The 20,593-nt window shown below is 50.4% G+C and overlaps 1 protein-coding gene across 26 annotated transcripts in view; it reads right to left on the bottom strand.

Moving 5' to 3' along the window:
• RBFOX2 (RNA binding fox-1 homolog 2) overlaps positions 1 to 4,388 on the bottom strand; it is a 166,655-nt gene extending 162,267 nt beyond the window's left edge. For all 26 annotated transcript variants that reach the window (XR_009741813.1, XR_009741811.1, XR_009741818.1 and 23 more), the window contains exon 1: positions 3,920 to 4,388. Coding sequence is in view for 17 of the 26 variants with exons in the window: in XM_061445118.1 (XP_061301102.1) it covers positions 3,920 to 4,114 (195 nt within the window). In the remaining 9 variants the exon portion in view is untranslated. The remainder of the gene's footprint in view (positions 1 to 3,919) is intronic.
• Positions 4,389 to 20,593: the final 16,205 nt, after the last annotated feature.

The raw sequence follows: 20,593 nt of genomic DNA on the forward strand, positions 1-20,593 counted from the left end.
GGCATGTTACTGTTCAAGGTTTCTGGTGTCCATTCTGGAAGGAATTAAGCTGGTAGAAGGTATTACAGGACATCTTCTGGTTTGTGGTAGGAAGAGAAATCACAGATTTCTCACGGAGCAAAGATTTATTGTCTATTATGTCATTATTCAGTCACAGGGGACTGATCTCAACACCACTAGTCATCTTTACTAACCCTATGCAGACACCCCTGAATGACACACCAAGTCACCACCCCTTGCTGCCCGTAAAAGTTTAGGTAGGCTGGGTAAGGCATAGGTCACGAGTCATTCATGCACATAAGGCATTCCCGAAGGAGGAACAAGGATCAGCTCTGTTCACACCTCACATCCAATTCCAACCACATATTACCCCTAGGTATAACTTTAATTCACTAACCAGCCTAGAGCCCCATTAAAAAGTTAAATCAACATTCAGCTTGGGAACCAAATGAGGAGTTGATTAAATCATTCAACCTCATGCAAAGGAACTGGAAGGTATTTTAATAACTTTCTTCAACAGATATACGGCTGATATACCTCTAGCACCTTGATGGAGAAGACAGGACAGCACCCTGGAATTATACCCTTGTCTGCAGATCCAAAGGGAAAGAAGGGATACTTCCCACCTAGACATAACATTTCTCGTCTTTCATCCTGCAGGGAACGGAGGAGGATAAAGATTATTGCAAGGGTACTTTCTCTTCCATCTGCGAAGCAGTCAACCTCTTCTGACAAGCAGCAAATACAGCTGCATCAACAACTGCATTTCAGTGCAGTTTCACATGTGACTTAATCCAATATAACTTTTTCCTCTCCCCTCTGTTAGGTTCTATTTTTATCCAGATCAGCAAACTGATCCAAAGATTCAACTCATCCAAGCCAGCAAACAGAAACCAAGCTAGTATTTATACAGTTAAAAAGCAGCAGTACCTTTGGGGCCCTTCACTTCCAAAGCTTACAAACATCCAAATACTTCCAGGAGACATTCTTGGCCAGTAGCGTTTTATTTTTGCCACTTATGGACCAAAAGGAACTAAAAAGCAGCAGTTCATGCTGGACCTTTTCGTCCCACACCATGATTAACTGAAATATGGCCCAGAAGCAGATAGCAGCCATGATCCGATTTGTCCCAATCCCATCTCAAGCAGCTTTACACCACCCTCCTAACAAGATCAGCACTGGCCAAACACCGTTTATCCGGCCTGATCAAAGATGGATTAGATAATGAAACCCTAACTGCATAAGCTGTCTGAGCATGCTAGCTTGAGACAGCAGAAAACAAGAAACGCAGTAAATTTAAGGGTTACTCTAAGCTTTAAGGCACACTTTGCCCCCAGTTCTTATTAACTAGTTACTATCTTGTCTTCCTGTACGCTAGTTTTTATATTTCATATTAACAGACAATAAAAAAAGCTATTAGTTTTAACACTGAAATAGTAATTTCTATAGCTAAATGATTTATTTCAGCATTACAAGCCATATTAATATAACGAAACATTGGTAGGTAGGGGTTATGCAAGGAAGAAACCGTGGCAGCAAGTGTGGCACCCGGGATTTCTCATTATCAGGCCAGAGACACGAGGTCACCAAGTTTACACAGCAACAGCCTGTGGCTCTGGAACAGGAAGTAGAAAATTGACAGGATCTGCAGGAAAAACAAGGTACAAGAGTTCCTGGTGTTATTTCCAGCTTCCAGAAAGACTCTGTTTTTTCTAGGGAAGAAAAAAAAAATATCAAGTAATAGGTTCTTTATTACTCTTCTAAGTATTATGTACAGTTAAATACAGAGAATTTACTAAAAGAACCCGTTGAGTCTACAATAAAGTACTTCAAAAGAATACACTATTTGAACAGAAATCTTTCTGAAAGGCAGTCTTATGTTTTGATGTTTAGATAAAGATTATCAACTTCCCCAAACATTAAAGAACATTTTTCCTAGGTCTGATATGATTTGTTAGCTCAGCTTCAAATTAAGCATTTCTTCCTTACAACCATAACAAGATTCTCCACATAAATAAACCACACTCTTTAACAGGAAAAAAAAAGTCAAGGGAAACTTCTGGCCATAACAGTATGTGTGTGCACGCATATATACATATATATGTTTATTTTCATGTTTTATATTGAAATGATTGAAAAATCTTTTCTATATAGATACACACGTAAAGGTTAAAATGACGCCAAGGATACCCAGTAACTACAATATGAGGGTCCTCATCTGAAGAACAGATACAATGGCTATAAGCAGAGCCTTAAAAGTAGGCTCTACTAGTTTCACTCCTCCACTGTCTGCCAGTGTTTGATACAGAAACAAAACCCAGCTTTCCACTAAGATCCACAATCAATCCCTGCTACCATTACCACCAGTATTACACGCTGCTGTGCACAGACACTGTTGCAGTGCAATTTTAGTATCTTGTACTATTCATTGAACAGATAACACAAGCTTTCCTCGATGCAAATATAGAGGGGAGTCTTTTATATATATGCAGAAATTACACTCAAAATTACATTTTAATTACGACACTACTTTGTTAAAACAGTTCAAACCCCTTCCCGGGCAATTTTCAGTTGATTTACCACTGGTTTCCATCAACACCAACCAGTTTAACCACTAACTGCAGATCAGCTGGCACATCTGTAGCTACGCAGGACCTGTGCCTCAGCTCAACTCCAAAGACCTGGAAGAAATTTCATGTCACCACGTACATGCACTCATTCACAATTCCTAGCAAGACACAACGTGCAAGCACTACTCCTTCAACACTGAGCATCTTTCTCCTTGCAATTATATACGTTGTCTGAGTCATACTTAACACCTACGTGTAGGAGAAGATACTACTTCAAGGAATAAAAGAGCACGGTGCAGTTTTCTCTGGCCCCTGCGGGAGCACGACCAGCAACACTCGGATGTGAAGCTCCAGAATACATTCAGCCCACACCATCACACCAGGGAAAAAAGTGATGATGTGAGGTGGAGGGACCACCACGAAAGGCTGAATATCGAGCAGAACCACAAACAAACCCCTCCTGCTGCAAGCTACGTAAAAAATAGTAATAATCAACGAAAACCTCGAGCATGCAAACTGAGGACAGCCTGGGAAATAAGAGAAGATTGTTGGTCAGCATTTGGTGTCTAGATGAAAAGCATGCTGGAGAGGACAGGATGCTCCCCCTCGGAAACTATCAGTAACACTGACCAACCCAAGAGAAGGTGAAAGAGAACAAGCCCAGGTGAACAAACCATGCTCTTTCCAAAGAGCTCCGACATACTCCTCACAAGAAACACAGAAGCAAAAAAAGGCCAGCACAATGGCCACAACAAAACGACCCTTCACAACACCCAGACAAAGGAAAGCAGAAATCCCTCAGCAGCATCACCCCACAAACACAAAAGCGAACGCACCTGGGAAGAGCAATGTTTTGGGGACGATCGAGACGTGCAGGCAGTAGACGGCGGGAACGCAAGATCCTGCTGGCAGCCCTGCGCCGAGCGGAAAGGCGCCGGCCCGACGCCCCGCGGCCCCCTTCCCAGGCAGCACCTGGGATTGCTCCCCACGGCTTACAAGACCCGAGGCGGGGAGGGTCACCCTCCCCCGGGCCCCCAGCCCTGACGGTGCCCGTGCCCAGCCGCACTACCTTGGCCTCCCAAGGGTCCTCGGCGGGGAAGCGATGCCTGGAGCACCGGACTCAGCGGCGGCTTCCCGCGGGCCACCCCACGTGTTAGGCTGCGCCCCGGGAGCCAGGGACCCGCGGGCAACAGACCCAGCGCCAGCGGCTGCGGAAAGGGCCGCAAGCCCGTAAGAAACGTGCTGGATCCCGCAAAGAGCAATTAAACGCGACCCAGCCTCCCCGCTCCCGCCGAGCCCCGGTGCGGGTGATCCGGAGAGGGCCCGCCCGGCCCGGCCCTGCCCGCTACCTGCATGCCGCCGCCGTCGGCCTCCGCCTCCGTCCGCAGCCGCTTGCTGTGGCCGCCCTCGGCGCCGTCCCCACCGGGCATGGGCTGCTCCAGCTCCGGCTCCCGCTTCACGCCGCGGGCGGCCCCCGCGCCGCCGCCGGCCAGGAGCTGCGGCTGTGGCTGCTGCTGCTGCGGGGGCTGGCCGCCCTCCGCCATCCGCGCCGCCGGAGCCCCGGCCGCCCCCCGCCGCGATCGCCCCGCTCTGTCACCGCGACGCCCGGCGCTGCCGGAGACGAAGACGGGAGGAGAGGAGGAGGTCGAGCCCCACGCCGCGAGCAGAGCAAGGGGCGCGACGAGCTCCGACCCCACCGGCGCGCCTCGGTCACGGGCTTAGCGGCGGCTGGGGAAGGGCCGAAGCCCCTCGGCAATCTCCGGAAACGCCGGCCGGGCCGCCGGAGCAGCACGACCCCCGCTCGGCAGCCTTCGGCGGGCGGGGCGGGAGGCGGGGCTCGGCGGGAGGCGGGGCCACCGCGGGGCACAGGCCGCCCGTCACCGCCGCCGCGGTTGCCGCCGAGAGCAGCACGGGGCGGCGGGAAATGGCCGCTTGCCCGGCCTTCCCGCTGCACCCGGACCCCGCCTCAGGCCGCGTCTGCCCAGCCCCGCGCCAGAGCTGCTTCGTTCCCCGCGGCCCGCGCTGGGCCGGGAGCGCAGCTCTGGGAGCGGCTGTGGGGGGAGACGGGCGAAGGCGGCCTAGTCACTGATTGCCCCCGACGGCGTCTTGCGGCAGTGGGGCTGGACCTTAGGCTCTGGGGGCAGGAGTCTTCCACCCGGCTGGGCAGCCACAGGGGTGCAGGGTACGCATCCCTCAGGCACAGGCATCCCCCCCTTGTCTCCGAGCCCCCACCTCAGGCGCAGCCTGTGCCCGCTTGCTAGAGCAGGACTGCCTGGCAGGGGCTGCCTGTGAGGAGTGGTACTCAGCTGAAGGAGACGCAGAGTGAGGCGTCAGCTTGATCCACCTCTTCAGCAGCATCCAGCTTTGAATCAGAGAGTTACAGAATCAACCAGGTTGGAAAAGACCTTTAATATCATCAAGTCCAACCGTTCCCCAGCACTGCCAAGGCCACCAGTAAACCATGTCACCGAGGGCCTTGCCGACACAGTTTGTGAATGCTTCCAGGGACGGTGATTTAACCACTTCCCTGCACAGCCTGTTGCAATGCTTGACTACCCTTTCTGTTGAAGAAATTGTTCCTAATTTCCAGTCTAAACCTTCCCTGGCTCAGCTTGAGACTGTTTACTCTTGTCCTATCTCTTGTTACCTAGGAAAAGAGACCAGATGGGGATGACTTCCAGGGATGTGCTGCCCAACTCAGTACCTGGTGCTGTCCCCACTCAGCACAGCCTCACATCACTCATGGTGCATGTTGTTCCTGGCCCTTTTCAAGCTTGTTCTTGGCTGTTCTGCATGTCCCTCCCCAGGGCTCATCTCGCAGCCCGTCTGCATCTGATTTCCCGAGAAAGGAGCTGATCTGCTTTCCCATTCCTGACAGCCTCCATGGGTTTCTCCTGCCTTTTTGTGCATTAACTTGTCGTTTGTTCTACAGGTGAGTTTCAATCAGATGGAGACTCCAGCCTTCTTCAAAAGCCTGAAGCCTGTTCATTAGCCCTTTTGTATGACTTTACATTTTTGATATTGAGAAACAAATCTGGGATCCTCAACAGAAACGTGGAGTTGATTTTATTACACAGCTGCTGTCTGGTGGCACCAGGGCTGATTTCTGCTCTAGAATGAGGAACGCAGAGGCAGACTGCACCTTCCTGAGGGCAGTCTGGAAGCCATCACAGCTTGGTGGAAAAGTAATCAGCAGATCATAATACAAATCTGCAATTGGCTTTATTGTGGAATGGGAATCGCACTCCTTCTCCTGCAAATCCTTTGGAGAGAAAGGAGAAAACCAGGAACAGAGGTGATTATTGTGAGTCAGTGCACATAGGAGGAAGACCTTGACCACTGTCACCATGTGTAATGAAGCCTGTGGACCAGTTTGGTTATCTTGGTGAGTCTTTACACATCTGCTGATCTTCATGAGATGATAGAGCCTTTGCTTTTGAGTGACAGTTACAATACACTGCTCCAGTCTTCCTTTACACCACATTTTTCCTGATCCAAAAATAGTTTTCAAGGCCACGTTAGAAGCTATTTTAAGTGGTATGTTTTGTGCTGAGGTGCCAGTTTGTCTCCTCCAGTGACAGGGAAAATCTGTTTTCTCAAAATGATTGCAAATCCCCATGGAGTGGCAGGCACCCAAAGGACAATTACATGCAGCTTTTGTCTGCTCACCCACCAAGAGTAAACACATGTCTCATTCATCTTGACTGGGTTTGATAAAATGAGCCAGACTGTCAAACAACATTGAAGGAACATGTCCAGTCCACTCACTCTTAGCTTGAAAAGAAGCTGAGATTCTCATGACTGGGATGCTACTCATTCAGAGGAAAGGAGCATTTCTGTATTTGTCTTCCTTCTAATTTTAATGAGGGGGTTCTAGATGAAGGATGCAGGTGAAGATGTTGCCCATGAGGTGTTGCAGAAGGCTTCAACCTGAAGACAAGTTAGGAGTAAACACTTTAGAGACTAGTCTCTGCGTGCACTTGGAAGCGCTCCTCTCCCTGTGACTTAGACATCCGTCTGATACTGCCCTTGAGGAATATCAGAAAAAGGAGCTGCTCTACAGTGCCCAGTCTATTTTTTTCCCCTCACCTCATTTCCATCATCTCCTGCCTTGTAGGTGCAAAGCTGCTGCCACTTCCCCTTGCATCCTATACCCACAGCGGTGCCTGGGAGAGCTGGCAGTGCTGTGGGCAGGTCCCTCAGCGAGGCATTTTCACTGGCTGTGGTCTGCAGGCTGCCAGTGGAGCACCACGGAGCACCCTCTGTAATGGTGCAGGTGAAAAGAGCTGAGGCAGAGCACTGTGGCCTCCCTACCAAACTGACCTATGGGTGCCGCTGCCATGTTCTAGGCTGTTGTTTGCTTTCTGTTGTTACTGCTGTGATGTTTCATATGATTATTTCTCTAGCTTTTTCCATTTCCCCTTAAAAAAAAAAAAAGGATTAATGAATTAATTTTCACAGTATGCTTGTGGGACAGGTATTACCTATATCTCATTTAACAGCTGCGATATGAAGCATTCCTGAAGTCACAAAAAAGCTTTTGAGCTGGGACTAAAATCTTAATCCGTTGATTTCCTTTCACACAACCCAGCTGCCTTCTAGGTATTTGGATGTGACATCTGAGACATACTGAACAGACATCTGACTCCTCTGTTAACCCTACCATTGCTGCACAGCGCCTTTGCCAAAAGCTCCTATGTGCCGTGATTTTATGGGCAAGTTTGCAGAGCACTCACCAGTGTTTTGTCTTTGACGGCTCAGTGAGAGGCAACTGTAAGAAACGTTATCCTTCCAGAGAGTTCTCAGAAGCTGGTATGAAGAATATGTCTTTCTGTACAGACTCATATAATTTCTGAGTAAAACTGTGGGGGTTCCCCCTTCCTGAAAGACACCACACCCTCTGAAGGGATTCCTTGAAGGAACATGTGCTGGTGATCCCGCCGGGCTGAAGATCAGGTGGTATCAGAGCACCAGCCATGAAATGTCTATAGAAGTGCAAAGAGCTGCGTCCCACAACATGCTCGGATGGAGCAGAGGCAATGACTCATGCAGGTTCTAAGGCACAGGCATGAATATGAGGCACAACCTCAGCTATTAGTCTTTGACCTGAAGGCATAGAAATCATTAGAAGGCAGTTCAGAGCAAATCCCTCCTTTCCACCACCACAACTGAGAATGGTTTCTTGCTGCTGCCATCATCTGCACACAATGTCTCATCCTGCTGATCAGCTCCCTCTTGTCCTCACAGACTCCTGCAGCTTTTCCCCTCTCCTTCCCAGTGGATTTGGTCTCTGCTAAGCAGGTCAGCGGAGGCTTAGTGCCTTGCCCAACCCTGCTCATTCCTGCTGTTTTTACCCTGCCAGCCAAGATCGTGGAGCCAAATGCTCTTCCTCCCAACAGCAGTACTCCCACAGGTAATGAAGTGCCGCCAAGGTAAAGTTTCAGCCTGTACTTTGGTCCTGGTTTCGCAGGAAGTGGCGATGGAGCTTTCCGTAGCAATGAGCATGAGTAAATGTTTCTCTTTGCTTATCTCAGGCCAGCTCTTTGCTACAAAATTCTATGAACAGGAGCTGCCTTTCCTTGTCACCAATTAGCACACAGCCAGAAATACATAACCTATGTCAACAACATCCAAAGACCTTGTCACCTGACTTACACAGACAGCAGGAAGGATGCCAGTCCCCCAGGCAGCAGCAGGAGGCCAGTATTGACCTGTCACTCTGACGCAGGAGTGCTGGCAGCTGTCTGCCAGTCAGTGGGTCAATACCCACAGTGCACCCGGTCTTTTCCCCGTGCCACCTCTTCCAATGAGGACACTTGGCTTCAGCAAACACCACCAAGCACCTCAGCGCTCCATCAAAGCAGCAATGTCAACAGCCGGGAATCAACCAGGGAGCCCAGAGCAGAACTTTCCTCATTCATTTTCCTGCTGCCTTCAAATATCACCGCAGCACATTTATCGTTGCTAAATGCTGCTTGATCTGTGATTCTGTGGGGCGTACAGAAGTTGTGCCGTTTCAGGTATACCAATGCTGCTAAGGCAGCGCAACACCTGCAGTGCAGATGCAGTTATCTGCATATATGCAGTTAGAATAAAAATGCCATCTGCCTGCACTGCTTTATGCCTGGAAGGATGGGGAGTAATATGAAATTCTAATATGAATGGGCCTCCCACTGTATCCCCAAAAGGTATGATAGGAAGCTGTGTGAAAAGCTTGTCTGGGAAACAAAAGGACTTTTGCTTTCCCATGCAGACACTGGGGCAGACTGGTTCAAGGTAATCAGCAATGAGCCTTGGAGCTACAACAGTAGCTGTATGGAGAGTCCATGGGGATGCAGACCATAAGAAAATAAAACATTGGCTCTCCCCCACCCTCTGCCATTTATTCCCCTCATCTGCCTATTGTGAGTGAACCAAAGGTTGTTGGAGGCTGGAGTCTATGTCAACAGGCCACCAATGAAGGGTGTTGATGCAGTCCTCCAGTAGCCTTCCTGGAGCCACAACCCCTACATAAATACGTCCCTGGCTGTGTCTCTGAAGTTCCTCAGGGCTGTGCCACCCTCTCCTCTTTCAGATACAAGTCTGTAGCATGGCCATGACATTATTATTCAGCCTACACAGGCACACAGAGGATACGAGTCATTATTTGCAACTGCTTGTTTCCAAATAGGCTGGAGGCTGCACAGCTCGAGAAGAGAAAATGCCCCGCCAGAGGCAGCATTCATTCCTGATGTAATAGGCAGACAGAGGGAAGGACAAAGCGAAACACCCACTGTGGTGGCTGGGCACATCACATGAACAGAATGGCTGTTATCATGTAACTCCTGTTTGTTTCCGTGAAGCACCCTGTTTAATAGAGCCCCTTAGCTACAACTCAGTTTACTACATGGCTGATCTATAAGTCAAGGCTGGTTCTTCCTCCCTGATCAGTTTATTGAAAAGCATCTGAATGTCATTGTTATGAACAAAATGCCAAACTAAGATGGTCCTTAGCACAACCCAAATAGCAAGAGGAGCCATCTCCCAGGCCATAGAATAGCTTGCAGATACTTTCTACAGCAATCCCAGTATCACTTTTCACTTCCGCAACTGATGCAGGGATAAAGAAAGGGTGTGCGGTTGAAGCCGGCCCACACCCTGATGTTTCCCAGCTGTTCAAGCCTTCCCTCGAGACGGCTGCCATCTGTGCAAATTACAACAGCATGAATTATGCCTCAGGATCCAAGCCACAAGAGTGTTTCCAGGATTGCTCCAGCTTTCTGCTATTCCAAACATTTTGCAGGTCCCTCCTCTTCTGCTGCTAAAGCTTTACCTCTTTGTGTCCTCTGCGTGCGCAGAGTTTTCCAGTTCCATTCCTTGTATTTTCCTCAGTCTCAACTTTCAACTGAAACTTCCACGTGTCCAGTCGTACTTACTCAACTTTCCAGATCTCAACACATACATTATAGATGACTCCACCTGCTGGCTATTCAGTAGTCCAGCATTCGTATCAGAGTATACTCCTCATATAAATATGATCCGAAAATCATGCCCTTAGATTGTGTGTTTGCCACAAAAGTTTATCAATCCGTTTTCCTTTCCACAGAGAAGTACTGTGTAAGTTTATAACATTGAACCAATAAGCACTTCCAGTCTGATTTTACCCTTTCACAGTGCTGTTTGTTGCTAATACAGCACACATTTCAAATAAGGGTTGAAAACATACTTCTTTATTTTTAATGTGATTTCTCCACTCTAGAAATAGTTACTGCCTCTTTGGCTTCAGACCCAAATTAGAAGCTGGCAGTAAAGCACAATAAATACTCTACATACGAGCCAAGGGGTTATTTTCAAGTTAAGCAAACCCCAGTTTATAAAGAATATCCCCCCGTACGTGCTACATCTGCATAAATACTTAGAGTTCACATAAAAACCGAATGCATGCACAAACACGGAGCCAGCTGGGTCGAGAGAACTGACTCTGTGAAAATGCGAAGAAATCCTTGTCTTGTGATTCAGTGTGACATTTAAGCATTCACTTAACTGTAAGCATGAGAAATAGCAGTGCAATCAATGAAGTTATTGACATGCTTCTGGACAAGGCTGGTCTGAATCAGGGCTGTGCCTTGCATGTGTGGCCAGAGCGCGTGTGCAAGCTGCAGGCAGGGGAAGCTGCCTCCATCTGTCTCAGAACACGTCCGTCTCTTTTATCTCCAAGAAAATGAAATTATTTCAAATGCAATTTGTGGCCCCCACTGAAAAAATAAAAAGGCTAACCCTCTCACCCAGGATCATCCGGAATCCAGACACACATAATCAACTACAGGAAATATAAATGCCTAATGCAGTTTTATAGGCGACTGGAGGGTGCCAAGTTTGCTAGCCCACACAATAGGTTGCAGATTTCTGTGTGGAAAGGCAAAAAGAAGGGGGCAGGGATGGGTTTCAGCTCTTCTCATACTCCTCAGACCTTGGGAACTTCAACTGTGGCTGCTGGCAAGAAGGGGACACTAATCCCGCAGTCTGTAGCAATCAGAAACACAGCCATATTTAGTCATGTTTTCCAGCCCCTTCTCCTATTCCTGCCTGCTCCACAGCCGTTTGGAAGGCGAGCAGGGCTACAAATTCAAACCAAAACAAAACGTTACCAGGCTATGCAGAATTCAGAAGGGGAGATCCGCAGCTATGCAAAGCTGATGATAAAACCAATGTGGAAATCCCTGCCTGGGTGACACTGGAGCTGGCCGGGGACACCCAGCCCTGCGCAGTATGGTCTGGCTGACCCAGAAATCATCGGCAATGACTCAGGATTACCACTGCCGTGCTGGCCCCACTCCCTCCAGAGGCTTGCCTCTGACTTTATTAATACTACTTTTCTCCACACAAGTTGCACTCAGGTGAAGTTGAGGTGGTTTGAGCAACGTGGGTTAAATATGGAATGGGGAAATTGCCATAGTCTCCCAAGTATGTGCTATAAATTCAGGCAATTTAGGGTGGAGGAGAATGCTGGAAGCAATCTGAGCCTATATTTCAGCAGTGGGAATGCACAGGTAGGGCACCTAAATAAATGTAATTGCAGTACCAGACTGTAACCATGTCATTCTAGAGGAATCACTTTAGTTTTAGCTCCCAGATTCACTTCTCCTGATTTTTAAAGACACAGCATCTTTTTCTCCCTTTGATTCGCATTCTCCAGCCATCAGCCTGTTAACATGCCTCAGCTGTACATCCCTTATTCTAATACACTTACCAAATAGAATCTGCATTTGACCTCAACACTGAATTTCATCAGTTTGCAGTATGTATATTTAGAAGCTAATTGCAATGTTGATGTGATGGGCTTTACTCTGGATACCATCCACATTGTGCTTAACGCAGACTTCCATACACGCTGTGTCTGTTTACACCCATATATAAGCTTATGTGTACATGTATGCACATGCACACATGTACCTGGAAGGGTTTAAGAAAGCCTCAGCACTGCTCTTCTCTACTCCTTCACAGTCTGCTTAATGCACACAGGCTACTCACCACTCACCGTGCCTCTCCCAGGACCCTCATCTCTTCCAGCTGCCTATCCTGTTTGGAAGTGAATGCTCTGCCCTCCCACCCCATGCATGGTGCCAGATGCTGGATCCCCAGGGAGCCCCTGGGCTCCTGCTATTAGAAGTTTGCTGGGGATCTGGGGGCACATCATTGACTTGCACCCTCCTGTGCAGCTCCCCACTGGCCTAGACTGATGGCAACCCAAGCCTGGATGTGTGTTTTGGGGCAGTGGGTGTCTGTCCTCACTGCAGTTCCTTCAGCACTGCTGTGTCTGCTACAGCAGGTCAACCCCTTGAAGGCTGCTTTCCCCCTGCACTCCTCAGCCTTCTGCTTTTGTCGTTTTTCTTTTCCTCCCCTTTCCTGCAGCAAGAACTTTCCCTTGGGAGTCATTAGTAGGGGAAGGGAGATGGGGAGAAACAAGAACCAGAGGTTCAGATTCTGAACAGGCACGAACTCACCCTTCTGCTGCCAAATCCTCTTTGAAAGCTCCGAGAGCTACTGGGAATGTGACCTGCGTCTGCTCAGCCCTCTTCTTTCCCAGCACCCACCAAGGTCACTGCAGCATACCCAAAATCCCCATGGCCATCCTGTTTCACCAAGCCCGGAGCCCTGCTGGCAGAGACATCACCAGCAATCCCTTTCATTAAGTGCTCGAGCTCCAACTAAAACCGCTGTTAAAGCTGTTTTCAGCTCCTCTATGGGGCAGCTGCTTTAGTGTTAGTTTATAGGAAAGCTCTCTGTTTAATATAAAGCTGTTACTAAGATGTTGCTTGGTTTTGAAGATCACCTCATGCTATCAGCTCTGTGCTGCAGTGAAATGCCAGCTTAAGTGTCACGGCACCAAACCAGTTTAGAAACAAGCTAAAAAAAGTTACCATGAAGTAGAATCATGGAATCAACTTGGCTGGAAAAGACCTTTGAGATCATCAAGTCCAACCATTACCCCAGGACTGTCAAAGCCACCACAAAACCACGTCACTGAGGGCCTCATCTACACAGTTTGTGAACACTTCCAGGGATGGTGATTGGTATAGGATGGGATGCCCTGGGCAGCCTGTTCCAATGCCTGAGCACCCTCTCAGTGAAGAAATTGTTCCTAATATCTAATCTAAACCTCCCCTGGTGCAGCTTGAGGCTGTTTCCTCCTCTCCTGTCACTTGTTACTTGGGAGAAGAGACCAGTCACCTCCTCTCTCCATCCCCCGCCCCCCCCCCCCCCCGGTCCCTCAGCCATTCCCCATCACACTTGTGCTCCAGACCCTTCACCAGCTTTGCTGCCCTTCTCTGGACCCACTCCAACACCTCAATGTCTCTCTTATAGTGGGGGGCCAAGAACTGAACACAGGATTCAAGGGGCAGCCTCACCAGTGCCCAGCACAGGGGGATGATCACTGCCCTGGCCCTGCTGCCACACTATTGCTGGTACAGGCCAGGATGCTGCTGGCCTTCTTGGCAGCCTGGGCACAAGCTGCTCATGTTCAGTTCTGTGAATCAGCACCCCAGGTCCTTTTCCATGAGCAGCTTTCCAGCCACTCTTCCCCAGGCCTGGAGCATTGCATGGGGGTGTTGTGGCCCAAGTGCAAAACCTGGCACTTTGCCTTGTTGAGCCTCGTACCACTGGCCACAGCCCATTGATCCAGCTTGTTCAGATCCCTCTTCAGAGTTTTCATATTCCTCCAGCAGATCAACACTCACACACTACTTGGTCTCATCTGCAAATTTACTGAGGGTGCACTCAATCCCCTCATCCAGATCATCAATGAAGATACTAAACATCACTGGCCTGAGGGACCCCACCACTGGTTGTCAACTCGATGTGGTGCTATTTACCACCACTCTTCCAGCCACTTCTTTACCCAGTGAAGAGCACACTTATCCAGGCCATAAACTTCCCCCATGTGCTTTTGCACTCAGGCTAGCTGAGCAGCTTGGGGTCCCTGACACCCAGAAACAAGCCCCCGCTGCAGCGTGCAGCTGGCAATCACATTTCATCCCGGCACAGATAAATTCCTTCTGCACTTCCTCCGTGCTGCCAGGCACAGCACGCCCGCCCGGGGGAGCAGGTTGTAATCAAGCTCAGCAGGGCTCATAATCAACACAGGTAAGTACACATTGCGTCTTGCTGTGCCTCGGAAAGAAATAAGGCGCACTCTTATACACCTGCCGTATCGCTGATAATTCCTCCCCTTCCTCCAGCTTCTGACCCAGGAGAAGTTTCTCCAACTGAAACCATTCTTCATGAGTTTTCTGAGATACTTAATATTTAAATGCATCCCAGACCATCGGTCGCAGCCAATATTCACGTCCCCCCTGGTTTTACCTGACAGCATCTGCATAAATCAATGCGCAGGCACAGATGCGGGTGTGAGGATTCGCTAAAGGCAGGTTTTGTCCTTTTATCACTGGCTTCCCTCCCATCAACGTCTGTCTCTGGTTTTTTTTCTTCTCAAAAGGACAGAAGTTCCCGTTGCAGAGCAGAAATTGCCACAAGCACTCCTTCTTCCCTGTGAAATGTTATGCTGTGACTGGCTCTGGCATCAAAGTGTTCGCTGGGTGGTGAAGAGGAGAGAGAAGAGGAGAGAAAAAGGAAAAGATAAAGGGGAAGAAAAAAGAAGATAAGAGAAAATACAGTAAATATTTTATCTATTCACCACTCAGCAAAACAAGAAAGCAGCAGCATCAAAACCACATGAGAGCAGTCATTACCTTGTTGCAGCAGCAGCCCAGATTAGCAAGGGCTGTGCCGGTTGCAGCTGGGGGGGAGGAAAGGCAGCACCAGAAAGCTAAGCAGGTAAAGGGAACAAACTATGTCAGAGCAAGATGTTCCTGCACGTACAGCCCATCACTTCCACTTGGTTTGCTCTTTTCTGGCAACTTAAACGTGATGGGTTCGCCTTGCTCTGTGCACTGATGAGTCCCCACTTCTGTGTGAGGAGCAAGCAACACAGGGCTGGTAGGTGTGGGAATGGGATGGCTGTGATCATCCCTGTGAAGGTGCTGGGGTCGTGACAGTCAAATCTCTACACCCAGCCTAAACAGAGCCTAAGCACCTCAATTCTGGTAGTGGTAGGGGGATTAATGGTAAGGGTGCTCAGGCATTGGAACAGGCTGCCCAGGGCAGTGGAATCACCATCCCTGGAAGTGTTCATAGGTAAATCCCTCAGTGACATGGTTTAGTGGTGATTTTGGCAGTGCTGGGGTAATGATTGGACTTGATGGTCTTAAAGGCCTTTTCCAACCTGATTGGTTCTATGGTTCTGTTATCTGCCTGCACGGAGGCAGGGGCCCCATTGAGCAGGTAGGAGGTTAGTGGGACCAAGTGGAAGGTTGTCGGGGAGCCTCTAGCCTGTTCTGGAGGAAATGGCATGCAGGAAGGAGCAGTGGGCTCTCCCAGTCAGCCCCATGGTGGGCCTCATGAACGTCCTACCAGCCCTCCAGAGTAGGAAGCGCTCTCTGCCTTGGTGGGATCGGGCTGCTGGAAGCTCAACTTGAGCCCAGACAAAGCACATGAGCAGGGCACAAACACAGCCCATGGGGCTGTTGGTGCTGGTGGGGGGACCTGGCCAGGCACCCGGCCATGTGGCAGGTCTCAGCAGGGAATACTGGGAAGGTGGCTGAAGCTGTGTCGCACACTTTGTGGTGGATATGCCTGACCCTGTGAGAGCAGGAGGACTTCCCGCCTCTGAAATACACCGGCCCCAGAGACACTGCGCCCTGGGAAGCTGGTTCACAGCCAAGAGGTGCCCTGTGGGCTCCTCTGCAGCACAGCCATGGCCGGAAGGGGAGCATTGGCCTTTCCAGCCCTGGCTCTTCCCACCACCATGGTGTCTGCTGCAGGGTGTTTCCTTCCTCTGCCCCGGGGGTCAGGAAAGGCTTTGTTTCTTGGGGGAAGCTGGAGTCAGCTGCCTGCAGCTTACCGATGGAGAAGGGGGTCTGACAAGCCTCCCGCCAGCATCCCCTCAACTGCCTCCCAACTTCAGGGCATCTCCTTTGCCTGCAAATACGGATTAATTTTCCTAGGACATGAAGGAGCCCAGCTCACGCTTTTTGTGTGGCATGAACATCCCGTGACATTTTATTTTAGTTGTCTTGCTGCTTTTAATAGTTCATGGCAGTGTCATGAGGCAGCTTCTCCTGCTGGGCGAGCTGGAGGTGCTGCAGCTCTATGGGGAGAAGGCATCCTGCAGCACTGTGCACAGATATCCCAGGGGCTGCTGAAGGAAGAGCTTTGGGCACTGCTCAGACACATCCTCGACAGCAGAGTGGGGAATGGCTGCTCTGTCCACTCGGGACCAAGATCTTGAAGTCTTGCCTTGGAGAGAGGCTATTCCCAGATGATCCTGCAGGATAATCCTGGATGCAGCTCCACCTGTGCTCTGCCTGATGTCCATGCAGTGGGTACTCACCTCTTCTCACCATCACATACCTATTTGCTCTCAGGTTACAAGAGAGCCACAGAGAAGCTGCAGTCCTGTCTCCCTCCATGATTTCATTCCTAACCCTTATTCACCCACTGCCCAAAGCAAACGAGCCAGGTCCCTTTGTGGGAACGTGGTGCCAGGCTCTACTCATCCTCAGTGTCTCCCCAGTGCTACACGAGGGCTGCAGGCTACACTCTGCGAGGGGAGGACCAGCCCTGCAAAGCCCTGCTGCACTTGGCACCACATCACTGGCCACCAGAGCACCTTGGCAAAGGAGAGGGGCTGTGCTGCAGATGGACACCCTTCAGCTTCATTGCAAGCAAGCATGGGCAGCACAAACCCATAATGCACCTTTCCTCCTGTGGTATCCCTCCGCAGCTTCTTGACTCTAGATCCTAGCTGCAGCATAAGCCTCAAAGTCGACTCATGGAAACTTCCCAGGTGAGTGAGAAATGGTGAACCGGGCTTCAGGCAAAAGCTGATCAAGGGCTTTACCCATGGCCTTACCCACAAGGGCTCATCGGGGTGAGGCAGCTCCGTGCCTCGTGCTTCCAAAAGCGAGGAGCTGCCTCAGTGCGAGCGGCATGACACGCAACTCCACCGGCAGCAGGAAGGACCAGAAGCCTGTGCAGCACAATTGGTGTTACCTCATTCAAACCTGGCTTGGCTGTGCCCACACCTCTGCTGCAAAGCCTGCTGCAGTTCCCAACAGTGTCAGCAGCACTTCTAATGCAAGCCAAGAGCCTTGCCTGGGACCAGAGCGGGTCTCTCCTCCAGAAGCAAGCTCATCACCCCTGCACCGGCTGCAGGGGAGGCAGAAACAGGGCCTGAGAGAACCAGTTCCAGCCCAGGATGAATTTGGCAGCATGGGCACAGTGCACGCAGCCCCCATGCCCCTCTCAGCAGGGGGGAAGTGCTGAGAAGGAAATGAAACAAGCTTTCAACACTTGCCCGCTGGCCACGGGGAGGCCTCATCCATCCAGCAGCCTGCAGGGATGGGGAGCTTTGCCAAGGGTCCTCTCAAGCCCCAGGGACAGCTCAGGATTGAGAAGAGGGTCTGGGAAGGAAGATCCTGGGCCAGGAGGAAGGATGCTTCCCTTGCTGCTGCATTGGGAGTGCTCAGTGCCAGGAGTTTGGGGGAGGAAATGCAAAAGGTGGGCTCAGCTCTGGTGTGATGCTGTTTCTTTATAAGGCAACACAGGGAAATGTTTCCCTGGATACAGCGGGAATGAAGAGCAGGAAGCAAATTTCCTCAATCACAGCTCCAAGGGGTAGAGTTATTTCCCTCTTTTTTCCCTTTCTTTAAGCATCATTTCACCCACAGAGCTAGTGTGGGCTGCCCTGTGGTGCTGGTGGTCAGTGCTGTTCCATTCAGCATCTCACTGACCACCACCAGTCCCTCCACCAGCGCTTTGTCTCCAGGGAAGCTTTTTCTGGCCACAGAGCCCCACTTGCAGCCTTTATAGGAGGTCAGGGATTTGAGTGATGGCTCCTCTTATAAAAACGAGCCCAAGGAAGCAATGCATTTATCCCAAGCGAGGCACTGGGCCATTACAGCCCCTTCCATGATGTTCTGCACAATTTCCATCAAAAGTCAATTAAGGCTGTAGTGGCTGAAGCCACCCACAGTATCATTCCAGGTTAATCAGCGGCATGCAACCGCATTATGAGTAACGCAGCATTGCGAGGCCAGGCACTCCATCACCAGCACTTCTCCATTTCCTCCCTTGTCCTTCCTGAGGGTCTGGATGCTAAGCAATAGTGAAACCTCTGGGGCAAACCTCTCCTGTCACATACACTCCTGCAGCCTGCCCCAATGCTCCTCATGCACAACCAAGTCATACCCAGTCCAGAGGGACCGTAATTTTACCGAATCCACTCCTGAATTCCTTCTCTGCACGTTTCCCCCACACTGAAAGCACCACAGGCCAGTCCACCCCAGTCTGGGTGAGGCTTGAGATGGGGCTCCAGCACCTCTCACATGCCAGACCATCATCGCCTGAGGCACTTCATGCCTTCCTCTTGCTGCTGGGCTGCTCAGCTGTGTTCTGCGCAGCCACGCTGGCTCCAAGTGGTAGCGAGGATGGGAGTTACAAATTTAGGACTGTGTTTGTTGGGGTTTTTTTCTCCTTTTCCTTCTGCTTTTGCTCCTGCTGCTGAAGCACCAGAGGAAGGGGAAAGGAGGTCCATACCGACAGCAAAATGATCTACTAGTATTAGTTATGTGTCCTGGAACTGGGAACACTGTCTTCCAGCTGTGCTTGGAGACATGCTTCAAAAGGACGTGCCCCCAGCAAAGTTCACATCCAAGCTCTTTGGGGAAGGCAACGCAGCTGGGATCTCACACGTAAGGCTGGGACAAAGCCTCTCTGGAACAGGCAGAGCAATGCTCAGGACTGGGCTTGCAGATGAGCCCCATCACCAGCCATGATGGGGACCCTCACCAGCTGCAAAGCTTCCCCCTTCCCCAAGCTCCATGGACCAGGCTGTGCACCCACATGGATGGATGCTTCCAGACAGCACAGGCAGCGATTAAGGCTTTAAAAAGACTTGTTGCTCGCTGACCTCCAGTTGGGCTGCAGCAGCTGCATTTTAGTGTCAGACCACTCAAAGCACTGTGTTGAGGCCCCTCACACCCTCCAGGCAGGGAAGGCTGCAGTTTGCCACTATAGCTCCCTTCCTCCCGTGCCTGTCACGGAAGCATCGAAGCTCTGCAGCCGTTTAATCTGCAGCCTCAGCTCTGACAAAATGATTCTCCATTTGCACTACGTGGTACTTGAGGCAATTCTGGGAGGGAATGGAGGAGGGCTAAATCCTAACCCTGGCAGGTCAGTGCTGCTGCACCCGGGCTCTAATGGCCACCAGCTTCACTCTGCCCTGGGGGAAGCCGTGGCAGGAACAAGCAGCTCTCTGTGGAGAAAAGCTCTTAGCAGCAGGACCAGATGCTGCAGGCCCAGTGATCTGCCTCCATCCTCCGGAGGCTGTGACAGGGCTGTTGGCTCTGCCCCTCAGTTCTGCTGTTACACCAGCGAGGGCCATGCTGGAACCTGCATCAATTATTGTGGTTTTTAGCCAAATTTGTGATATTTAATGATCTGGTTTATGGATCCTTTGTGTCAGCACAGTGAGCCGGGGCAGGGACAGGAATGCTTGAAGTTAACTTTACCATTATCCCTTCCATGTTCTGAAGCTCTATCAACATGCGCCCTCTCATTCAGACCCTTCCAATGCCTGCCAGGATCAGCCTTGATGTTGGATGGTGCGGGCCACAAATAGGACTCCAGCACCAGCTTCCAGGAACAAGTCCCCTGTAAGTCTCATGGATCAGCTCCCAGTTCAATTTCTCTTCCACCGCAGTTGTGACCACTCACCTACTCAGACCATCCTCAGCACCTCAGCAGAACCCACATGAGCCACTGAGCAGCTCTGGAGAGCCACAGAACAACCAACATGGAGCCATGAGGACTTGCTAGCTCAAGGTTGCACTTTGCAAAGTGGAAAATGGTGTGAGAAGCCAATTTCAGCCTTTCCTCGTGGAAGCACAAAGGTGGAAAGCTGAAGGTAAAAAGACAAAAGTCTCTTTCCACCTTGCACAGGACAGAGCAGCATCCAGGCAGTACCTGGCTCATGTGCAGCAATGCAAAGGACACAAAAAGGAGCCTGAGCTTAAAAGGGTGAGCACGCTCTCAGCCCACCGGTGTTAGGGCAGTTCTGCTCTGTATCACAGCAGCGCCTGGCCAGCTGGTGTTACTGAAGATGGTCCTACATTGGGAAAGCAGCTTTATCATCACCTGAAAGGCTGTTGACAGAGGTACCCTTTGTGTTGCTGCAGAACACCATGGAAAAAGATTGAAGCATCTGAACCGGCAACCTCTCAGAAGAGCGTAACTCCAGTCCTAATGGTGTAGACTCAAACCATCAGCATGGCAGTGCCTGTGTCCCACATGCCACAAGTGCACCTCCATCCTCCATTAACCCCATCCAGGCCCACACAGGCTGCAGCCTGTGTAACACACCACCAGGCCTTGCTCATGCAACTACACACAAATCCTTGTGCCTCCTCCTCCCACGCACCCCC

Source organism: Pezoporus flaviventris, unplaced genomic scaffold (genome assembly GCF_033815535.1).
Source record: "Pezoporus flaviventris isolate CSIRO_AGI_PZ_B2104156 unplaced genomic scaffold, CSIRO_AGI_Pfla_v1 ptg000002l, whole genome shotgun sequence".
Lineage (NCBI taxonomy): Eukaryota > Metazoa > Chordata > Aves > Psittaciformes > Psittacidae > Pezoporus > Pezoporus flaviventris.